The sequence below is a fragment of the Mugil cephalus genome, chromosome 5 (assembly GCF_022458985.1).
Source record: "Mugil cephalus isolate CIBA_MC_2020 chromosome 5, CIBA_Mcephalus_1.1, whole genome shotgun sequence".
Classification (NCBI taxonomy): Eukaryota; Metazoa; Chordata; class Actinopteri; order Mugiliformes; family Mugilidae; genus Mugil; species Mugil cephalus.
Genome location: NC_061774.1, coordinates 27,004,990 through 27,027,450, shown reverse-complemented (window position 1 = coordinate 27,027,450; position 22,461 = coordinate 27,004,990). Strand labels below are relative to the sequence as shown.

Below are 22,461 nucleotides of genomic sequence, written 5' to 3'. Positions count from 1 at the left end.
AGCTTGTAGTATTTTCCCAGCGTTGAAATCAGGTCCATATAAATAACAGGAGAACTGATTTCTGGCCACATGTCACTGTTTGTAGACCAGTTGTTATTTGTTAGTTCGTATGGATTGTTGTCGAGTCCAATTGTCCTTAATTTAATCTGATAATCCACATTTTACCTGTATTTACTGATACATTTCACCATGTTTTTGTCACTCAGGCGGCAGTGACTTCAGTTCATACCCTCTATTATTAAGGGATAAAAAATCCAAACGTACATGGACGTGTGTGGAGACTGGCCAGTTGTGCCTATAGGACGGTTCTGAACCGGGTCCTTGACTCTCGCCGAAGCTCCGGTTAAATAAACGTTCTGAGTTTAGAAATAAACGAATTAAATGTCTTTCTCTAAAAGACCAAAACAATCGGATGTTAACAGGAACTCACAGTTTAGGTCTGTTTGACGTTTAAACAACAATCAGGAATTGACATTTTTTGCTTATTCCATGTTTCCGTGCTTGTTAAATTGATTGGGTTTAATTATTGTAATTGGTGCTGGTGCTAATCTTCCTCTGAAAGGACTGATTTAGTGGTTTGCAGGTCGACGGACGTCTAGACGTCACGTTGCTGCTTCACGTTAAATCACTTAAATTCTTTTGAGCAGATTTATTTTGGGTTTCTAGGAGAAGACAGAGAGTTAAACCCACGAGCTCACGTCAAAAGCTTCACATCTGCAGGTTTTGAGGCGGTTTATTCTGCGCTAATAAAAATCAGGCGTTGCGGCCGGACTCCCTTTGCTGCGAAGTCCCACATTTACTCAGCATTTCATCAACATCAGCAGGAGCCTCTTAGCGTTTACTGCACACTCAGCGTTCCCCAAAAAGAAACGAGGCAGCAGCTTTTTCTTTTTCCCCTTCCCGGCACCTTTTATCTACTCATGTTTTCTTTATGCATCGGGATGCTCCTCATATTCCCTCTATTAAATATACAGATAGGAGTGTGTATTTTGCAAATTGCCGAGCACCCCGCCGCCCCCACCCCACCCCTTCGCCCTGATGCATTATTGATACCGTGGATGCAGGCTCGCTTTCTCCCGTTGCCAGTGATACAGTCTGATTTGTGAAAAATAAACAGGAATGATTCATTTTTATAGGAGTGAACCAGAAAAATTCCTTTCATGGATCAATGACAGTGCACACGGGGAAGGCGGAGGGAGACGAGGGCTTTGGTTTTATCACGGGAAGAAGCAGAAGCGCTGGCAGAGGAACAAGTGAAAACACTGTCGCTTGTCTTTTAATCTATTTTACATGACTTGCTGTGACTTCTCAAGTGATTTATGGGGGATATTTGAAGAGCGATGGCACAGCAGAGGATTTTTTTTTTTTAACAGAACCAGCAGAGCCGACGCTGCACGGGCACCGAATCAAGTCCAACTCCACGGGGACCGAAGCTCCACAGCATCAGTGCTTTCGTGGCTCCATAAATCACAGACCCCCTCCGAGAGCCGACACAAACACTGAGAGCTTCGTACCGGGGAGCTTGAACGCTGCGGGGCAAAGTTCAGCGTGCGACAGCAGCTGCGACGCTCACGGATTCCGCTGGCATATGCTGCGTATGCAGACTCTCACAGACACAGAGTCAATGCAGGAAAGCTGCAGCGGCCGCTCGGTTCGATGCCGTAGTAAAACTGGACAGAGTCATCGTTTGTGTCTACTTTTGTGTGCACATAACACAGCCACAACATTATGACCCGCTGTGGTTTTAATACAGGCAATCAAAGCTAACGACGTCCTCGATCTAAACAGCTGTTTGGGAAATCAGGAATCGATTGAGCAGTAACGTCGGGGAAAGCAAGCAGAATCTGAAAAGCAGACTTGTAAATAATTTTACCCTGTGGAGAGTAGTAACACGCCCCATAGCTTCAAAAATGCCAATAAACATTGTGAATGGAGTTATGAACCGAGCAGTAGAAAAATACCTTTTGTAGGCAAACACATACTGTTTCAACACATATTTAAAAAAAGTGCATTAACTGAGATCAAATACTTTCATCTTTTGAGAGTTCTAATCAAAATAACACTGATTATATCGTGTCCTCCAGGCTGATGTGTTAGACGACTGGGTCAGAACATGGTCCAGGAGTGCAGCTCCTGTGGGATGTTCTTCGTCTGCAGGGGTCAGTCACTTCCTAAAGGAAGGAACAGGACTGGTGCTGCACGAAAGGATCATTGAGAAGTCTGAACCGTGTGGTTCTGATCCAACTAAAGAGCTCACATGCTGGTTCTGATAGAACGAAAGGGCTCTGAACACTCAGTGGATCTCGGTTTGTTTTGTATGAGGCTCTGTAGCTGCAGATCTCTGATGAAAGCTCTTATAACGGACCCATCAGAACAGGACTGAGGACATGGAAGAAGCTGGTTCTGGTCCGATGTGTGTGTTCAGGTGGTGGAGCATCCACATAAATGTCAGAAGAACTTTATAGACAGTTAGTCGGGGCTGATATTTCAGTCAAATATTTACACAAAGGTGTGGGAATGAACTTTTTAAGGACCGTTATGATTCTTATTCCTCCCTGTTGTGCATTCACGGATCGGTGTCGAGCGTGTGAAGCACTCTGCTGTCACTCCTCATCAAGGACAACGTTTTCCCTCCACCCATCAGTCACCTTTACTCGTTCCACACGGCTTAGCAAAGCAGCTTCTCATTCGAGCAGTCAGAATTTCCATTTCAAAGGTGATGATCTAGAGTACAATGTGTGCAGACATAAAAGGGAACTGGTAGCAGCAAATAGGTCTGAACTTAAGTTTCGCCCAGAGGTGAGACTCTCGGCGGAGAATACTGATGAGATCGGGTCGTTTGTAAGAATCCAGCCGAGATTCTCGAGGGGAACGAAACGCACAAACAGCGTCATGTTTCCTCTGCGAAGTTTCTCTCAAGTCATCACAAAACCCGGCCGACGGATCCTCTCCCGATCTCTCCGATGACCACGTTAGGAAATTCCATTTGAAGCCATTTTCTGTGCTCGCAGTGAATTAGGCAGGAACCTGCTTGTGCTTGAGCCAAGATCCGAAACCCAAGAGGTGGAACCTTGGGAAAGACTGAACGCTGCTTTTTGAAGTTTCCCCAGAATCAGAATGATTGTATATTCAGACGCATACGGATGTCACACAAATGAGACGAGCCACGAGGGGAAGCATCGCGCCGCATTTCAAGTCCATATCAAGCCTTTTTTTTTTTTCTTTATCTGTTTAGAGAATTATTCATGCCTCTCAAAGAACACAATTCATTATTCTCTTTCAATGAGTCCGTTTAATATGGTAGAGTAGACCTTGTATTGCAGCACCGGGATGAATCCTCCTTTCCCCCCAGACAGTTCCACAAAAAACAAGTCAATAAACCTTGAAGGTTTTCTTTGAGTTTTCTCTGGAGCATTTTGAGGGAAGAAGGGAAACATGCGGCTCACGTGCCGTCGCCACAAGCTGAGTTAAAAGGGCAGTGATGAACTGATTAAATGCTGGGAATGGGGAGAATAATAAGTTGGACCTGTATCGCTGGGCTCATAATCCGATGTGGAGCTTCAGATACGTGAGGGTTGGAAGTTCAGCGACGCCTCTGATATTCAATCAGGCACTCGGCACATAAACACAAGAAGCAGCACGGAGATAAAAAAGATGACGGATACGCTCTAACACGTGATCATCTGCAGGATTGAGCCAGCACGATGTGGAGACAAAGAAAAAAACACCTCATGCACAGGGAGCATGAAAAGGCCCAGGACAAGTCTGATTAATTCACAGTTTAGACGCCACGCTGTCGAAAATGTCAGCGTTTTCCACAAGAGGGAAAATTTCAAATCAAGTTGATTTTGTTTGCCAGGTTTCAGGGTGTCAACAGGTGCAGTGTGACTGTGACAGCGTTGACCCAGATACAAAGAGGCTCGCTATTCTGGGATCTGTGTCTGCGGTAAACACAGAAAAGGACAAGCACGAGATTAGAAAAACAAAATGTGAACGGCGAACGGCTCTCCAGATATCACGCATAAACGCAAACAAACACACACAAAAAAACTTGACACCGGCGCTGGTAACATGACTGCAGGCACAAAGAGGAATAAAATACTGGCATTTAAAATGATATCAGCTAGAAAAGTGGCCGTCTGTGGTCGGCATTTCCTGGTGAGACATCCTTCAGATTAAATCAGTTTGTTTTTATGGTTCTTGTCGTAAATTAGCGTCAAACAACAACGTTACACTAACAGCTTCTGAAAATTAAGGGAAGATTTAATCTCTCCACAGCAGCAGAACCTAAAGAGCAAAATAAACGAGCCCTGAGCTCAGGGGACAGAAAACAGCAAATATTTGCACTTCCTAGAAATGAATGGAATACTGATTCTTTTCCAGTTGTGATTTGATTACAGCCCTGTGTGTTTCTCCTCATTTTCTCGCTCTCGTTCCGTCTGCCTGAGCTGTTGTGACATTTCTAACCGAGAGGCAAAGAGGGTTATTTCTCCAGTGAATCCAACAAATCCTTAAATGCAAAGTCTTTTGTTTCCTGGTTTTTCTCCTCGGAGCGGTTTTAAATGAATGCTGCAGCAACTGAATAATCACCAGAAACACAGCTTCATTAACTCACCATGTGAGCTCATGTGTCGTTACCAGTGCTACCCTGAAGACTTTACCTACATTATTCAGTCTCTGTGAAGTTTAATCAACTGTTGAAGCAATTGTTTATGTTTGTTTCGTCTTTATGTAAAGACAGAAGAGAATGAAACTACTGTATCCAACTGAATATTCCTACAAAAAAAAATCAGTCTCAGAGAGATAAATACCTGTAAAACCCCAAAGTCATTGGTGTTGTTGGTGGACATGATGAGGCCCTGCGGCTTGAAGGTCTTGAACCTCAGTGACAGTTTGAACTCTTGGCTGTCCTCGTCCATCTCGTGGAGATACTTCAGGTAGGACTTCTCGTCAAAGCTCAGAGCAGAATCTGAAACGGACAAGGAAGGGAGGCACAGTTTTACAAATTATATGATTAAATATAATAAGTTATATTGAACCAACCAAATCCTTCCATGTATCGATTAACCAACCAACCAATCAAAAAAAAACCCACCATCAATTAACAAAGCAACCAATCCATCAATTAACCAATCAACCAATTAACCACCCAACCATATATATATATATATATATATAATATAAACTTAAAAATATTAAAATCAAGTTTATATTTTTACTTTAAAATCTCTCATCGTAACGTAAAAATTAAAAATACGATGCAAAAAATTAAGGTAAATCCCTGTTAAATGAGACTTGAAGACAGAAGTCCTCCAGACTGACCATGTTTATTTGAACAAGATTTTATTAATCTTCAGTGCTGTTTTTACACCCTCACCAAACATGACAGCTGTGGACTGAGTTTAGGGTGTTATCTCAGATCTGAAGACAAAGACAAAACTGAATTATAGAAAACTTGTTTGATCTTTTTTTTTATTGGAAAACGGACAAAATCAGAGGAGCGAAAAGTCTGAACGACAAAAGCCTCCAGAGTAAATGACTGAAAGATGAATGGACAAATCCTCCAGGAGCCCAACAGCAAAAGGGAGTGAATTAGTGTACAGACAAAATTTCTTTTTAGGCTTCTTTTTTGTGACTCTTAGATGAAACTTTAATGGTGCCTGTGGGGGTGTTAAATAACAACATGTTCTCAAAGTCTGCTGGTTTTAAAGTTCCCCCAAAGTGGGATTTGAATCCAGTAACTTTTATTTTTTACTTTCTGCTACAGATTTCTCTCTGAAGAAAGTGTATTTTAAAAAGAAAAAAAAATAACATCTGTTGATGTTTGTTTGTGTCTTGAAGCTCAAGAGTTTGAAACCCAGACTGTCTGTGTGGAGGCAAAATGTTCCACTTAAATGCCACCAGACCTGTGGATGTACTGGGCAGAGTCAAACCAAAGTGATCAACCGAATGTAAAAGCTCAAAACAAATAATAAACATTGCTTTTTAATACAGAATCCCTGACCTATTTTAATTTTGCTCGATTAAAAAGGTCAAAAATACAATCACCGTTCACGTAATGACTTCTGACAGTCTCCTCTTTTAATTTGCGGTACTGGCTCAACTTTCTAATCTTCATAATGAGCACGTCTGCATATTAGTGATTTTTTCTGGGGTATGTGTACAGATGATATTTTTTTGTTTCAGTTATAGTTTGATTGTTCAAATTAATCAGGAAGTTAAGAGCTGCCTTCACTTCGTGTCCCAGAGCTGAAACCCAAGAATAACTGGCGTCTGTGGTTGATGAATGAGAATCAATGAAAGGCTGTTTCACAAAGTAATTGCTGATGAAGGAAGGAAGAAGCCTTTCACACATTTAAAGCGATTTCACTCATGGCCTTCACTGAGAGTTTCACCCAAAGATCCAACCATGTGAACATATGGTGGGTTAATCAACCGTATCAATCTCTCCCATTGGTCTTCTCTTCAAACTTCAGATTAACTGAAGCTCACTCTGTCACCAAAGGTCGATAAAACACACAATTTCATGAACATAAACAGTTGCTCGTGACCTAATTGCTGTTGGTTTCTTCCCACAGAGTTCAAATGCAAAGATCAATTATTTTATTTCTTATTATTTTATTTTATTTATTTTATTTTATTTCTCTTACTATTAACTATGGGAACTTTTGGGACAGGTCTCCAGATAAAACCCCAACTTTAACAGTAACGAGTCCAGCAAGTTTCTCATGGGCGACATTCACAGATGTTCCTGTTACACCTCAACTTGAAGAAGCTACTTGGATGAGTGGCAAATCTCACTTTCTTAAAACGCTTTTTGGATATACCAGACCTGGATGACTGACAACCTTCACAGACCTCACTTTGTGTTTTCCATAAATAAATCAACCAATCAACCAATCAATAAACCAACCAACCAATCAATAAACCAACCAACCACTCCATTTACCAACAGACCAACCAACCAACCGACCAACCAACCAATCCATATACCAATCAACCAACCAACTACTCTATATATCAATCAACCAACCAACTACACCATTTACCAACCAACCAACCAACCCATCAATCAACCAATCAGTCAACTAGTCCATTGGTTGGTTGTATGAAATAATCTCCTGTTGTTTTCATAATAACTGGATATCTTCAAATACCATCGAGTGATTGCTGTCTCTATTATGCAATATGCATGACAGGAAGATTTTATTTTGTTATTTTATAGATGCAGGAAGCAGTTAGATTTGGATGGCACTGAAGATAAATTGTATTGTAGCACCGTCCTCTTTCAAGAAGCTTTAGTTTTTCATTCATGTTCTCTGACAAATCCCCCCCAAAATAGTCAAAATATGGTGCTGATAAAGTCGGAAGATGTCCTAGAGAAAAAGGACTCCAAACACGATAAGGAGTTTCTCTCCTGAAGAGGCCCTGGCTGACTTTAATTCTTTGGGCACAGCACTAATCCTCACAGGAATGCCAATAAAAACCGCTGAAGATGAGCCGACAAAGGTGGCGCCGCTACTCAGTGGTTCAGACGTCTCACTGGCTTTAATCAAATCTGTGTAATCATATTCTCTCCTAAAGTGTTCTTAGGGATGTCTATAAAATCCTGCGGATTTACAGCTTTGTGTAACAGGTAAGAAGAAGAAAAGGGTACTTTGATTTGTGGAGAAGAGAAATATCTTCATTAGTTTGTCTGAAAATACATGTCTCTCTACAAGCTTTCTCCCAGGGAGTGCAGCAGTTTAATCTGAGACAAGTGATGGAAGATTTATGCATGAAAAGTTCTGTTTTTGCTACTAATCCTGACAAGAACAGGTGCTATGGAGACTATTTACTCACTCCATCCAATGAAGAAAAGTTAACAAAACTCTTCAGCTAAAGACACAGGGGAGATTCTGTTTGTGTGGAGGCAAAACTGGACCAAAGTAATTATATCCCTATAGGATCCAACATAAACTATTTAAGAATGAAGCTGATGAAATTCAGTGTCATAGAAACGCTGTGTTTGTTCAGCTGAAATGAAAAGTGTCTTTTAATATTTAGTTCCCTCACTTCTGTTTGTTTGGCGTGTGCAACTTTCTGGAATTTCTTGTAAATTTATAAATAAATAAATGACAATAGAATAGAAATAAATGCCAGCGCCAATTTTCTTCAGTTACAACTTATCAGTTTTTTTTCTATACCACACTTGGATGGGAGTCGTGGGAGGACGGCATGCTTGGTGTGAATGTTAAAGAGAACCTGAGAGAGTCGGCTGAAATGACTCTGCTGGAGTTCAGTTCGTTATTCAACGCCGCAGCTTTGAATCGGATCAATTGTCAGCAGCAGCAGATTCGTCTGAGGCGGCTAAACTCACACTGCTCCTCAGAAGTCAAGGCGTCAGGCTTTGACTTAGCGTCGACATTGTCATTCCTGCTTAAAAACGCCGCCGTCAAACGCTCACATCATTATTGGCTTTCTGAAGCTCAGGCACACATATACTCTTAGACAGATGTGCGTACCGTTACAGGGGCAGACGCTCTCCCAGGTGTGTTGAGGGGTGATGAAACCGGCTCTGGCTGTGGTGAAATGGCTCAGTCGCTCTCCTGACAGCCGCACAGCGTTCCTGCATCCTCGCGGCGGACAGCCGGTACCCAGGCAGCCGTTGTGGCTCATCCTGAGGATGCTGAGACCCAGATCGTACTCGATCTTTGATATGATCCCTGCGTCAAAGAGTTCAACAATTCAGACGGGCACACAACAAAAATGGAACAACACCTGCAATTGTATTAATAACTGCTATTTATAATTTTTGTGCACATAAATGTTAAATGTTACTGGTCGGGCCGCTTTGACATCAATTTGGACAGTATGAGGCAACTGAACTAAAAAGAGTTTGACACCCCTGCTTTCATGATTTAATAATTAGGATGATTGATCACCTGCCAGTCGGCTGGTTGGAAAGGACTGGACACGTCCGCTCTGAGGTCTCCAGACCAGCAGGGCCTCCAGGACCTGGGTGCTGGGTATCTGCTGCAGGCTGGCCAGGTGAAGCTCCTGTCGGGGTAAACCCAGAGCGTCTCCCAGGCTACGCTGAAGGCCTCTCCAGTGATCGCCCAGAAACGCCTCCGGCGACATTCCGTCCACCTGCAGCGTCAGACCGGAGTCCAGCGCTCTCTGGCTCGCCGGCCAGACGTGAACTTTGACCCCGGTCCAGACGATGAACTTCCCGTCACTCACGCTAACGTTGAGCGCGTACGAACCCTCCTCCAGGTTCTCGTCGGCCCAGATTTTACCATCAGCTACGTCAATGGAGAACCGTTTCCCGTCGGGGTTTTCTGACACCAGATTGTAGGCGAGGACGTCCTGCAGGTCCTGGTCCGTGGCGTGGAGCCTGCCGATGACCCGGTTTGCAAACAGTCCTCCGGAGGTGGTGATGAAGACCTCCAAGGGCACCACAGAGGGAGGATACTTGCTCTGCTCGGTGACGTTGATGTTGACCACGCAGATGGAGGACAGGGGAGGGTGGCCGCTGTCTGTCACCTGGAAAAAGATAAGACACCTATAAAATATCCTGTAATCGAATGGAATCTTTGTAATTAAACTTTTCGCAGCACCGCATAGGCCAGACTGGAAAATGCAGCTATTTCAAGCCCAATACCATCAATCATCACTTTCTGAACCTGAAATAGATTTGTACCAGCAGAATCCAAACAATGCAGTCCACTAATTTGCACATTCAGCTCAAAAAGTCAGGAAGGCTGTAACTTTAAAATAACCTCCTGAAATGTACATCTAGAGGATACATACAGGAAAAATGAAACTAACTGAATGTTCTAAACATGTTTAAAGCAGATGTTGAATATGTGAATCACACGAGAAACATGTGGATTTAGAACACGTGAATGTGAATGTGAAACCCATGGGATTAAATGCGAGAGCCCCGTATGTTTCCATATGAAACCCACAGAAATAGTTGTGGAAACCATATGATTACATGTGAAACCCAAGCGATTATGTGTGAATACCCATGGGATTATACAAGAAACACATGGGATTATACAAGAAACCCATCGGATTACATGTGCAACCCGTGGGATTATGTGTGAAACCCATGTGCATTGTGAAATCCATACATTTCCAGTTGAAAATAACTGGATTACATGTAAAACCGATGGGATGTGTGTGAAAACTACATGATTACATGTGAGAACCTTGGTATTACATGTAAAAAAAATAACAAACATGGGATTATATATGAAAACTATGTGTATTCCCATGTGAAATCTATACATTTCCAATTGAAACCAATGGGAATATTTCCAGTCAATTACAAGCAGCAGGATTACAGCATCCACTTTTTAACATGTCTATCATGGTGTGACGAATAATGAGCAACAGATTCTGGCCAAAAAGATGAAGAAGTGAATCTCAGTTGAGATTTAAGAGACTTGTGGAATCTTCCAACCTGTATCTTGAGCTGATGCTGTGGTTTGACCTTCTTCCTGAGTGGAGCCTGGAGCGTCAGGAGGCCGCCCTGGTCGACGTGGAAACGGCGGCCCTCGTTGCCGCTGACGATGTGGAAGGAGAAGGGCGGACCGTTCTTGGGCGTGTCTTTGTCCGTGACCACGAGCTGGAGGATGGTGCTGCCGACCGACTCGCCCTCCTGCAGTGAAACAAAGTTTATCAACACCCCAACGCTCACAACTTCAGCGCCACGAAACAGAAACTTTAAGAAAAAATAAAAATATAGGCCTTAAACTGCTCGCTGTGATGGATCACCTTATCTCAAACACTTTCATGCTGATTTTATTTTTTTACAGTGTCCTGAAATTAATAGAAATCGGTGGTTCATGGAAAATGGGTTATCAATCTGGGAGACAGGTGACAGCAGAGTATACAATATCTGGAGTTAATGGGCTACAACGTGCAACACCTTCAGGACGTATTTCACCGAAAAAAAAAAAGGTTCCTTCAGAGCGTAGGAATATGCAGGTCAGGAGTTTGATTGTGGTTTGAAGTTTGAGGCTGAAGCCATTTCTTTTACCTCCAACGTGGAACCACAGACAAAACCCAGATGGTACGAAGCTTTATTCATTATCAATATCCCACGTAACATTTCAAGTCTCCCCCACTAACAACATCCTGGTTTCCACCTCTATGATGGAATAACATCAGCAAAGAAATAATAATAAATAATAATAATAAAGCTGTAACTCTTGTAAAGTCTTGTCTTGCCCATAATTCTCTTAAATTGTATGTATATATATATATAAATAAGTAAAGTTTGATTTGATTTGATTCAAATTCTCATCATGTGAGACTTCAATTAGAGGAAGATGGACTTCAGATCAACTGGTCACGTGACCCCCTGCGTCGAATGCAAAAAAAGATAAAAGGTGTTTCCATCGCACTTTTGTGGTACACTTTTATATTTATATGTCTGAAAATCCACCTCAGCGATATTTGAGAGATTCTTCAAAATGTAGGCAGATCATCCCACAGATACTAGACAACTTAAGTGCATGTAAACATGTTACTTGGACTAAAAACGGAGTTCTCCTCATCTGATCAAGACACCCACATAATGAGATTGAAAATCTATTTTCTCTGGCATGTATACGCCTTAGTTAGAGTTTAACTAGACAACGTGTGTGCACAAGCTCCACATGCTGGCGTATAACCCTGGAATAAAAACATTGAGAAAGCTGGTTGCAGAAGAAGAAGGTAAACAGAGCCGGCAGAAGAACCACCTGAGGGATTAAAAAGCTGAACTGTTATCCATCCGGTTGTTGTTTGAATGCCGGTCTGCTGCATGAACAACTCTTGTTTATTAAGTGACGTAATAGGTCAACAGGAAAGTTGACCGTATTAACCTGCTGAAAAGACACATATCGCCACCTAGTGTGGAGGAGGAGGACATGTTCCCTTCAGTTATTAGATTTTCTCCATTTGCATGTAAACTGGGACAAGGACCTCATTCAGAAAGCATAGCTCCATTAAGCTGTGCATGTAAACACACTGAATGATATGAGGTGGAGGCCTGGTCTGGTCTAGGTGGGAGCTACACGTCTAACTAACATCCACATGAATGAATGTCAGGTCCAGACGTTTTCAGACCACTGAGTTGTCACAGGACGGCTGAAATGTTATTCACCTCAGTGGTTATAATGTTGTGGCTGATATATATATATATATATATATATATATATATATATATATATATATATATATATACAATATAGTAACAGAGGGCTAATTATTTCAATCTAAGTCTAAATTCTGAATCCAATCCAGTTTCATTTGACAGTGAAATGCGCTCACGTGGATTATTCATGCGAGTCCACCAGCACAGATGCAGCGTGATTCATGGCCGCGCTGCTGAATCCTTTGAGACCGTCCTACAAACTTAACGAATTACGCGTCCATCTGCTGCTTTTAGGGAAAGGCTCAAATTTAACAGCAGCCTAATCTGGTCCCAACACTCCACTGAAACAGATGTGTGAGCGTGTAAAGAGTGAGGGTCCAAGATTTGACAAACAGTCAAAAACAAAGACACGTATCTGAGGCAGAAGACCTCCAACAGCTGTCGGAGAAACAAACAGAAACGAGGCGACTCGTTTCCTCTCGTCTCGCCAACGTGACCAGAGATTCTGGCGGAGGACGCGTGAGCAGATGGCTCCGTATCGTTCGCTCTGGATTCGCTCGCTGATGTTTTGGCTCATGAACAAGTTATTTTCTGACTGGACGAGGAGTTTCTCTGGGGGGCAGAGCTGCAGACGGCGTCCCTGAAAATGAGGAAGCGACACCACGATGGGGACGTGGAGACATCTTGGTTAGTCTTCTTCTACTGTAGACATTCAGGACTGGAGGTAATGATGGAGGACATGTCTAATTCTCCGCCTCTCTTCTTCTTCTTCTCTTCTTCCACCTCCTTCTCCTTTCTCCTCTTCCCTCCTCCTGTTCCTTCTTTGTCCTTCTCCTTTCTTCATCCTCACTCGTTCTTCTTTTTCTCCTCCTCACTTATCTTCATCTTCCTCCTCTTCTCATCTTCCTCTCATTCTTCCTTTCCTTCCTTTTTCTACCTTTTCTCCTCTTGACCCTTCTTTGTCCCTCTCCTCCTCCTCCTCCTCCTCCAAACAGTTGGAAATAAAGTTTTTGGGGAAAACTTCTTCTGTAATATTCCTGGTGGATCTGATGATAGAATCAATGAGCAACAGAAAGTCTGAACCTACGTCGCCATGGAGACGTGAAGAGGTCCAGACTGAGGCAGGTTCAGGTTTAGTGGTTCAGTTAGAAGCTGCTATAATTGGAGGACCGCTGATGTCCTGCGAGCTGCTCGGACTCAAACCCACATCGTGACGGCTGATCTTTTCCCTCAGTTTTGATCCCCCAACAAAGTTCCTCTCTGAAGACGTTCACTCTTGAACTCCGAGCACGGTTTTAATGAGCTCTGGTTGGCCACAGCTCACTCGCAGGTCAGCTTATTTTTTACAACGAAGAGAGAAAGGAGAAAGAGGATTGAACCAGAAACAGAGTCTGAGTCCTGATTTCTCTCTAATTAATTAACTCCCCTCGTTAGTTCATCACTTTTCACTACGGCCGTGTTAATGGATGTTTACAGCCTCCGTCCAGCCTCATTTAGAAGCTTTTTGGGGGGGAATTTGTTCTATTGTTCTGTAAAATGCCTCAAAATAAAAGGCACCATGGGAAATACTTTGAGTTTTTCCATTGAGTTGTCAAACCTCACACTTGAATGCAGCCGTCCCCTCTCAGGACACCGGGGGTTATTTGTGGGAGTTGATGAGCAGGCACTTCATTCTGGGTGAATTTATTTACTGTTTATTTTTTATTTTTGTTGTTGACTTTTTGTTGATGCAGGCATTTGTTCTTCTACAGCAGGCATTTTTTTTTTTTTTAATTTATTTATTTACTTATTATTTCCAGGGACTCCAGGCTGATAATGTGTTTGGTTTTCGAGCTGAAAACAAAAACAGTTTTTCTCAAAGGATTCTCTGGGAAGAATGTCCCAGACTTGCCTACGGTGTCCTGCAGGGGTCAGATTAATTCTTCGAGTTGTGCAAAAACACAATCCTGCTCCTTCCTCGTCCTTCTCTTACACCCTCTTCACTTTTTCCCCTCTTTAGTCCTTCTCCTCCTCATCTGTTTTCATATTCATCTTCTCTTTCATCTTTCTCATTTTCCTCGTCTTCTTTCTTCTTGTATTTCTCCTCCACCTTCTTTTTGTCAGTTTCAGGAACACAATGAATCTGTTGCCAGTTTTACATTGCTATGTTTAGGTTTCGTGCATTTCTGGGGGTAATGGAAACGCAACAAATGACACCAGAATGTAATAAGTTAAATGTATCTCCTTCAAATCCTCTTGCCTTCCAGCTAATAGTAGCTCTTCCTAGCTTCCCAGCTTATAGTAGCTAATAATTTCTTCTTCTTCTTCTTTTCCTCCTCCTTAGTCCTTCTCCTCTTCATCTCCTCTTACATCTTCTTCTTCATCTCCTCCTTTTCCTCATCTTCTTTCTTCTTGTTTTCCTCCTCCACCTTCTTTTTTTTTGGCATTTCAGCAACGCTATAAATCTCTCGCCAGTTTAGATTTTAAAAATATATTTTTGTGTAATTTTTATGCAGAAATCTAGAAAATTCCACGGGCTGCAAATGCTTTTAAGCAACACAGTGTATATAACTTGACTTTTGCATCCTTGCGTGTGTTGGCGGAGACGTTGACGCCGTCGTACCTGCAGCAGCAGACTGTGGTTGATCTGGGAGAAGACGGGCGGGTTGTCGTTGACATCTGTGACGGAGATGGTGATGACAACCGCTGAGGACAGAGGAGGACGTCCTTCGTCGGCCGCCTGCACCGTCAGAGAGTAATGAGGGATCTGGGGAGGAGGGAAAAGAGAAAGAAGTTTAAACTGTCTTTATTCATTTAGGGAATGAAAGAGTGCATTTATAAGTCAGACTGACCTCCTCCCTGTCCAGGGCCGTGCGGATCGTGATCTCACCGCTGCGAGGGTGGATGGAGAACTGCTGCTGGAGGTCTCCACTCACTATGGAGTAACGCAACAGGCTGTTGATGGGACCGTCCTGATCGGTGGCCGTGACCTGAAGAGAAAGATTCAAATGGAGTCAGAAGTCTGATCAACACAATGTACTGACAAAGACATGCAGTCCAATAGCATGGACGCTTAATAATCATGTAGTTTGTTGTGAAATATATAAAAAAAAAATAGGAAAGATAGATAAATTAAGGATGAACGCTGCCTTTATCGTTTCTTAGATTAGTTGTAGGTTCTAGGCTCTAGTGCAGAGGTGTCAAACATACAGCCAGCAGGACAAAAACACCCCGCTAGAGGGTACAATGAGGCCCGTGGGATGAATTTGCAAAGTCAGAGCGAAACTTGGTGTACTTTTAAGGTTATTTTGCCATTTTCTTACAGGTCTGGACAGCTTTAGAAATCTAATAGGAGCCAGCTAATAGTAGCTTTTTCTAGACTTGTGAGTTAAATGTAATAAGTTAAATGTATCTCCTTCTAATTCTCTAGCCTCCTAGCTAATAGTGGCTTGTTTTAGCTTCCCGGCTAAAAGTAGCTCTTCCTAGCTTTCTAGCCTCCCACCTAATAGTGGCTTTTCCTAGCTTCCCAGCTAATAATATATCTTCATAACTTTCCATCCTCCCTGCTAAAAGCAGCTCTTTCTAGACTCATAAATTAAATGTAATAAGTTAAATGCATCTCCTCCTAATTCTCTAGCCTCCTAGCTAATAGTAGCTATTCATAGCTTCCTAACCTCCCAGCCAATAGTGGCTCTTCCTAGCATCCCAGCTAATAGTGGCTATTGCTAGCCTCCTAAATTAAATGTAATAAGTTAAATGTATTAAGTCCATAGCCCCCAGCTAGTAGTAGCTCTTTGTAACCTCCCAGCTAGTAGTAGCTCCTTCTACCTTCCTCTGCCTACACTATAAAATGCTTTGGTTTCAGGCCTCAACAATATGCTGCTGGCCACATTAGCTCCATGTAATCTTTGCTGAATAAAAGCATGCCCCGGTTTCCTTTTTACTGCCATTTCCTCACTTCAACAATGAATCCTGTTATTTCCTCCCAGGCCACAGACAGTTGATAGCCTCTCTCCTAATTATGTGAAATAAATTAAGGCCTTTCTAGCGTTGTACGCCATTTGTCTGCATACATGCTACAGATAAACGGTGACAGGAGCAGGCGGCGGGGGAAGACAGATGTCGAATATGAAACCATATGATTACAGCCTCGTCATCCAGCCGTGGTGCCGCCATCAGCGAGCCACCGAGCTGTGTTATTGCTGCGTTATCTCTGCAGCTGGCCTGACAGGTGACGGCTGACATGTTGTCGGATAACTGTCTGGGGTTTTTTTTTTTTTTTTACTACACATGTACATCATGAACAGGCAGCCAGATCAACTCCTGCAGTCACACTGCAACTGCGTGTACAGAATTAATAATATGCGCTGAAATCTCTGTGTTTAATCATTTCTTTTTTTTCAATTATGTGATCTGTCTTATGTGTATCTGCTGCAGGAATGTTTACTTCCTACTGAAGGCATGAAAACCATCGTGGCTGATGTATTCGTAACATCCAATCTTACCTTCATCACCAGGCTCCCGGGCGTCAGATCTTCCGATATCTCGCCGCTGTAGTCGCCCCGTCCGAACACCGGGGCGTTGTCGTTCACGTCCGTCACGTTGACGATAACCATGGTGATGTCGGTGAGGGACGACTTGCCGCGACTGCCCTCCACGGAAAGGTAGTACTCACGGGACACTTCGAAATCCAGCGGGGCGACGAGGGTCAGAAGGCCTGTGACGAAAGTTAAATAAGGTTTTGGTTTGTTTTGTGGAAGGAAAAACAATTTGAGGGGGGATCAAGAGAAAGCTCACAGGACTTAACATATCCTTCAACTCCTCTTCGGTTTCCTGTTGTGTATAAAACACAACAAACTATTATTGAATACAAGTGTGTGCAGAGACCTGTGCAGAGGTCGATGTTATGTTACAGCAAATACTTGGGAGATGATGAAATTACTTCTGATGGAGTTCGTACATCGAGTCAACTAACTGTTGCTGCAGCTTGTAAACAGAAGCACTGTGAGACTCACAAGTCCTGATGAAGTTGTGCGTTGCTGTTCAATTTTCTCCACCTCCACCAGTGGACGCGTCATTACAAATACACACCGGCTGGCTGAACACGGAGTCACAGAACCTCGGCTTAAATTTGCTTTCACTGTGATAAATGTGTTTGGTTCAACCTGCTGGAAAAGATCCAGTTCACCAGAGAAAGGACGACTGGATAAAATAAACTCCTAGTAGGCTTTCATCAGTGTTTGTCTTCTGGGAAAGTTCAATTAAAAACAAGGCAAACGAGGAAAGTGTCAAAAACCTCATGGACGTCCACGTTAAAATGTCCATCTTTAAGCCTTGACATAATTTAAACATACTCCCCATGCAGTTGTGTTATCAATGGAGGAATTACTAAAGGGGAATTATCCATAGGAGAGTCGGACACTGCCAACATGGCGACGCCTGCAGACACCACACTGAGCTTCAAAAATTCATACACGCATTGATTAGCATGCTAATGTCCGAGCTTTGTGTGTTACCGTTTACATTTAACCGTAATATAACATTTTAAATAGCTAATAACGCAGCACTATTGTATTTAGCATGTGGGTGTCATTTCACACAGAGTAGGCAGCACCCAGTTAAACTAATCTCTACTTTGATGCGACGACCAATATGACGCAAACACAGAATTCACCAAACACGAGGGAAACAGTTTCACTTGTGGGAAATATACAAGAGGCCACGTCGGCATCCACAGCCTGGACCGTCCATTATCAACCGAGTGTCGGCTACAAAGCAACAAGTGAATTGCTTTAAATGTAGACAGGTCTTTACCGATGGGCGTTCAGCTGTTTGATGGATAAGTATTCTGTCAGGAGCTGATGTGTTTTTTTTTTTTTTTCTTGTGCTGAATGAAACCACACAGGACAGACATATAAATGAGAAGTCTGTGCATTTCATTCTTCGGCGCCGCTGCTTTTTTCAATTGCACATCTGAACAGTCGCCTCCTCCCCGTCCTCTACCCTCCTGGTGAACTGCTGCTCTGCTTGATCGCACACCTCGCTGGAATGCAAAACCCACATTATGTGGAGTGACAGATATAATGCGCTGTTCAAAATGGATGTTCTCAGGGCACGAGCGCGGCGCTTTGGATGGTAATATCTCCCTGTAAGTCAAAAGCACCTTGTGTGCATGAGATATCTACTGAAGTCTTACTTTTGTCAGTTCAGTGAAGCTGTGAGTTTAACCTTTCAGGAACTTTAAATCTCTCAGCAGAGGTATGTATGTATCTGTCAACCACGTGTGAAACCTCAATTTATGGCGGCGGTGATAAAGAGGCGTCAGAGGAATGTCCTTTTTTTATTTTTATTATTTTATTTGAGTCTGCTATTGAAACTGCTGGACCTGAACAGATAGACCTTTTCACCCGCTGGTCATTTCATCAACAGACTTGTTACCAGACGCTTCCAGCGGTTATAAATGATGCTGCTATATATAACCACACGCTGATTGCATGTGTTCAACATTTATGAGTTTTTTTATTAACATAAAATGACGACAGTCTTATTCAGCTGTGACAAACAAGATATTGTGCTCAGTATTGAAACATGGGATGTTTTGTCAAAAATATGATTGATCAACTAAGATGTTATGTTGGTGTTTGGTTTAAAGTAGATTAAAACTAATTGATTGTTAACTTTCTAATCAGTTTAAATAACTTTTCAAAGAAAAATTGGATTCAAAATCAAATTATTCTGACAAATGATGCTTAAACATGTGATATTTCATTCTGTTTCAGAAGGAGACACATTTTGGGAGAGGAAAAAATATTCCAAAATCAGAATAAACTGTACAACTACTACAAATATGTACCTGGTGGATATTACGGAACTAACGTACATAAAAAGTTTTGGGGGGAAAAGACACATTTATTTCCAGATGTTTCCAACTCCAACTAACTTTGCACCATTTCTGTAGAATGACCCATAAATGTTGTAGGAGAAAACACACTTTTATATCAAATAAAAGACATAATTTGGTATTAACCAGACAAATTTAAGCCTCCTCAAAGACATTTTGTGGTAGACAGTTGGTCTTAAGTGATTCTGCTGGGCCAATCAAATCCTTTGGGTGGAGCTTAATGAGGTGATGGACAGAAGAGTAACAGGTGGTTTATAACTAAGTTCTTTCCAAGACCCAAACTGAGCTCCCTAGAAATCTAACCCGCATGTTTCTGGTTTCATCTGTGGGTTCGTTTGAAACTCACGTGACTGGGGCCTGTTCATGACCCAATATTCTGCTCAGATCAACCTGGAAGGTTTGTTTTACACAATTTGTGGTTCTTTAATGACCCAATAATTCCCAGAAAGACTCAAGAGTTTAGCAGATCTCAGTCCTACGTTGTTCATAGAATGGTTTTCCATTGAGGAATAGATTCTTGGTTCTAACCAAACGTTTTCTCTGGCTTGAGTCTTGTCCTTCAGGTGCAGGTGAACAACTGAATCATGGCCTGAAGAGCTACTTCTCCTAAATGCAGGTGAGTATTTGTTCATTACAGATGTGAGTTTCATTTGTGCACCACCCACAGATGTTCCTATTTAAACCACAGCTCCTCTCCAGTTCTTGAAATGTCTGAATTCCAGATGCCTCAATGTTTGTTATAAAAACAAACAACACATAAACTCATAAACTTCTCTCCTTCATCTCCACAGGACGGCTCCACTTCCACTTACAATGTTCTATATAAATAATACTGTGTAATATATTTATCCTATATTTATCTTTTTTTTTATACGAAGTTTTTTATATCTGTATACTTGTAGATACACTTTCTGCTCAGTACTGAGCTATTGCACCAAAATTTCATTTTGATGGAAACATAAATGTCTATTAACCATAAATCTCGTTGCCTTCACACAAATAACAAAGTCCAGTTTGAGCTCTAATCTTAAATGTTCCTGCTTCTCCAGTTTGCACACGGAATCTGCGTTAATCCACCGCAGAAAGAAAAGATCATCTTATTTTAGATATGGTTTTCCCCAAAAAAACACTGTTGCCAGGTGTCAGGAAAGTTTTCAGGCTGCACATCTCTGACCAAATACTGAACGTAAACCACACAGTCTGGGGCTTTTTGAACGAAGTTATTCCCAAAACAAAAAAATAAATCCAAAGCTTTATCCGTTAAGAAAGACCAACAGTCGTCCGTTAAGTTAAGGCAACATAAAAACACCAGAGCGCCATAAAAAGATCAGAACTGACAGTAGCGCGGCCCGTCGGCCAACACAAACACCTCGTAGCTAGATGAAATATTTTTATAAGAAAACGTCTATTTCCTTTCCAGTAAAAACTCCCTTCAAATCCGAAAATCTCTCAGCAATCAGCAAACCACATCTAAACACGTAATTACTGTTTTGGTGGAATCGTCACTCTGAGCTTTTTACAAACTCAACTGTTTGGAGACGGTAAGCAAACTGTAATTTGTTGTCTTTTTCTTTTTCAGCGTTCACGGGACACCACTGAGTGAGTTTATTACAGCCCACGGAGCCGGAGTGGATCTGCCCACTGCAGCAGAGAGTGGGAGTGGGAGTGGGAGTGGGAGGGTGAGAGGGTGAGAGTGGGAGGGTGGGGGAGAGTGTGTCGGGCTGCCAGCCAGTCTGCTGGAGGGCTCTTCATTAAGAGAAAGCAAAGTGGGATCCAACACAAACCGCCCTCCAACTACAGGTAAATTATTCACACAGGTCTCACTTCATCGATTTGTTTTTTTGTTTTTTTTGTTCTGAGATCAAGGTGATTCCTGCAGCTACTCACAACGATCCACGTGCTGATATTTATTCATTCATACGGCCGAGCTCCAGGGCTTCATTTCTATCAGCGCCTCACATCTCATTCACATCCGTCCCGTGGATTCTTTCCCACAGTGACGTCCAGTTTGATCGTTTTATTATCTCACAGCTAATGTTCACGTGTAAATGTGACCAGATGAAAACCAGCGGCTGATAAGGAAGAATTAAAAACGTTAAAGCAATTAAATTAAAACCTAAGGTGGCAAAATAAATGGAAGCAATTTGAAGCCATATATGTACTTGTTTGTTGCCGTGTTCATTGAAATGAGATCCATTTTTATTCCTTTCAGCTTAGATTCAATTTTTTGTCCAAGAGTTACGACATAGAAAAAAACATAGATGAATTGGGAACTAAAATGGAAATGTGACAGTCAGTGTTTTATTATTCTCATTCTTTTGCTGCTTATTGTGGATAAAGGGGCAGATTATATCAGATTATTCTTCTTTCTGATCCTTTGGCAATATTTGTGTTTATATTGAATTGTTTTCGTTTTAATCAATGAATTAAAAAAACAACAACATAGACATAACACATACATAAAATAAAATAAAATAAAATGAAATAAAATAAAATAAAATAAGAATGAGGTTGAAGTAAAATTTACAAACAAAAACAAAAATCTGGAAAACCAACAATTAAGTCCTATTTATTACCTTGTTCTTCTTTGCAGCTCATATTGTTTTGCAAAACTTATATAATATTTTTACTATAATATAATCTGCTGCTCTTAAATGTAAATTAATCTGATGTTTTTTTTACTACAACATTATCAAAAAGAGTTTTATTTTGAAAATCTTTCTGTTGCCTTGATGTTCTCATTATTGAAGAAACAGGACTGAACGTATCCAGGTACAAATAAACTGTAGTTTTACTGGTTGTTATTACCTTTACCAGCCACAAGGGGCGCGCTGAACTCTGGGCCCTGAACAGACTCACAGATGTTTCTATTAATCTTTCAGCTTTGTTTTTAGACGCACCGTAGCAACACTTGCTCACGCTCGTCTTTTAACAGATTTATTGACAGAAATATAGAAAACTAGATATTTTAAAATCATTCCAGCGTTGTCACTGCACCCTAACATCAAGTCTGAACACTCAAACAGCTGTGTGGATAAGTAAGCGCAGGCAAAATGTCCCCGTTTCACTGAATTATCGTAATTACACAACCGAGAATACAGACTAATAACAAAGCAACAGAGGTGTCAAAGAAAAGGGCAAGAACAGACCCGTTTAGTTTCTGTCAGCCTTCAGCTTCAGGAGCTCATAAAGTCTAAACTGAAACAAAACATCTTCAATTTTTGAACTTTAAGGTCCAAAAATGATCAGGCGTAACATTATGACCACCTTCCTAATATTGTGTCGGTTTTTCCTTGAGATGACTCATCAGAGAACGGCTTCCTGAGGGTGTTGAATGTTTTTACATAGTACATAGTAAAAATAATTAATTATTGCCTTAATCCGACTCTAACTGGACAACTTAAATGCACATAAACACGTTACTCCGACTAAAATCAAAGTTCTCCTTATC

At 41.7% G+C, this 22,461-nt stretch overlaps 1 protein-coding gene across 2 annotated transcripts in view; it reads right to left on the bottom strand.

Annotated features, from left to right (window-relative positions):
- The window catches only part of fat2 (FAT atypical cadherin 2), a 105,136-nt gene that overhangs the window by 17,005 nt on the left and 65,670 nt on the right, over positions 1 to 22,461 (bottom strand). For both annotated transcript variants that reach the window (XM_047584860.1, XM_047584861.1), the window contains exons 17-23: positions 16,615 to 16,826; positions 14,962 to 15,099; positions 14,733 to 14,876; positions 10,451 to 10,648; positions 8,925 to 9,525; positions 8,505 to 8,705; positions 4,812 to 4,969 (exon numbers count right to left, since the gene is read on the bottom strand). In XM_047584860.1, the coding sequence (XP_047440816.1) occupies positions 4,812 to 4,969; positions 8,505 to 8,705; positions 8,925 to 9,525; positions 10,451 to 10,648; positions 14,733 to 14,876; positions 14,962 to 15,099; positions 16,615 to 16,826 (1,652 nt within the window). The remainder of the gene's footprint in view (positions 1 to 4,811; positions 4,970 to 8,504; positions 8,706 to 8,924; positions 9,526 to 10,450; positions 10,649 to 14,732; positions 14,877 to 14,961; positions 15,100 to 16,614; positions 16,827 to 22,461) is intronic.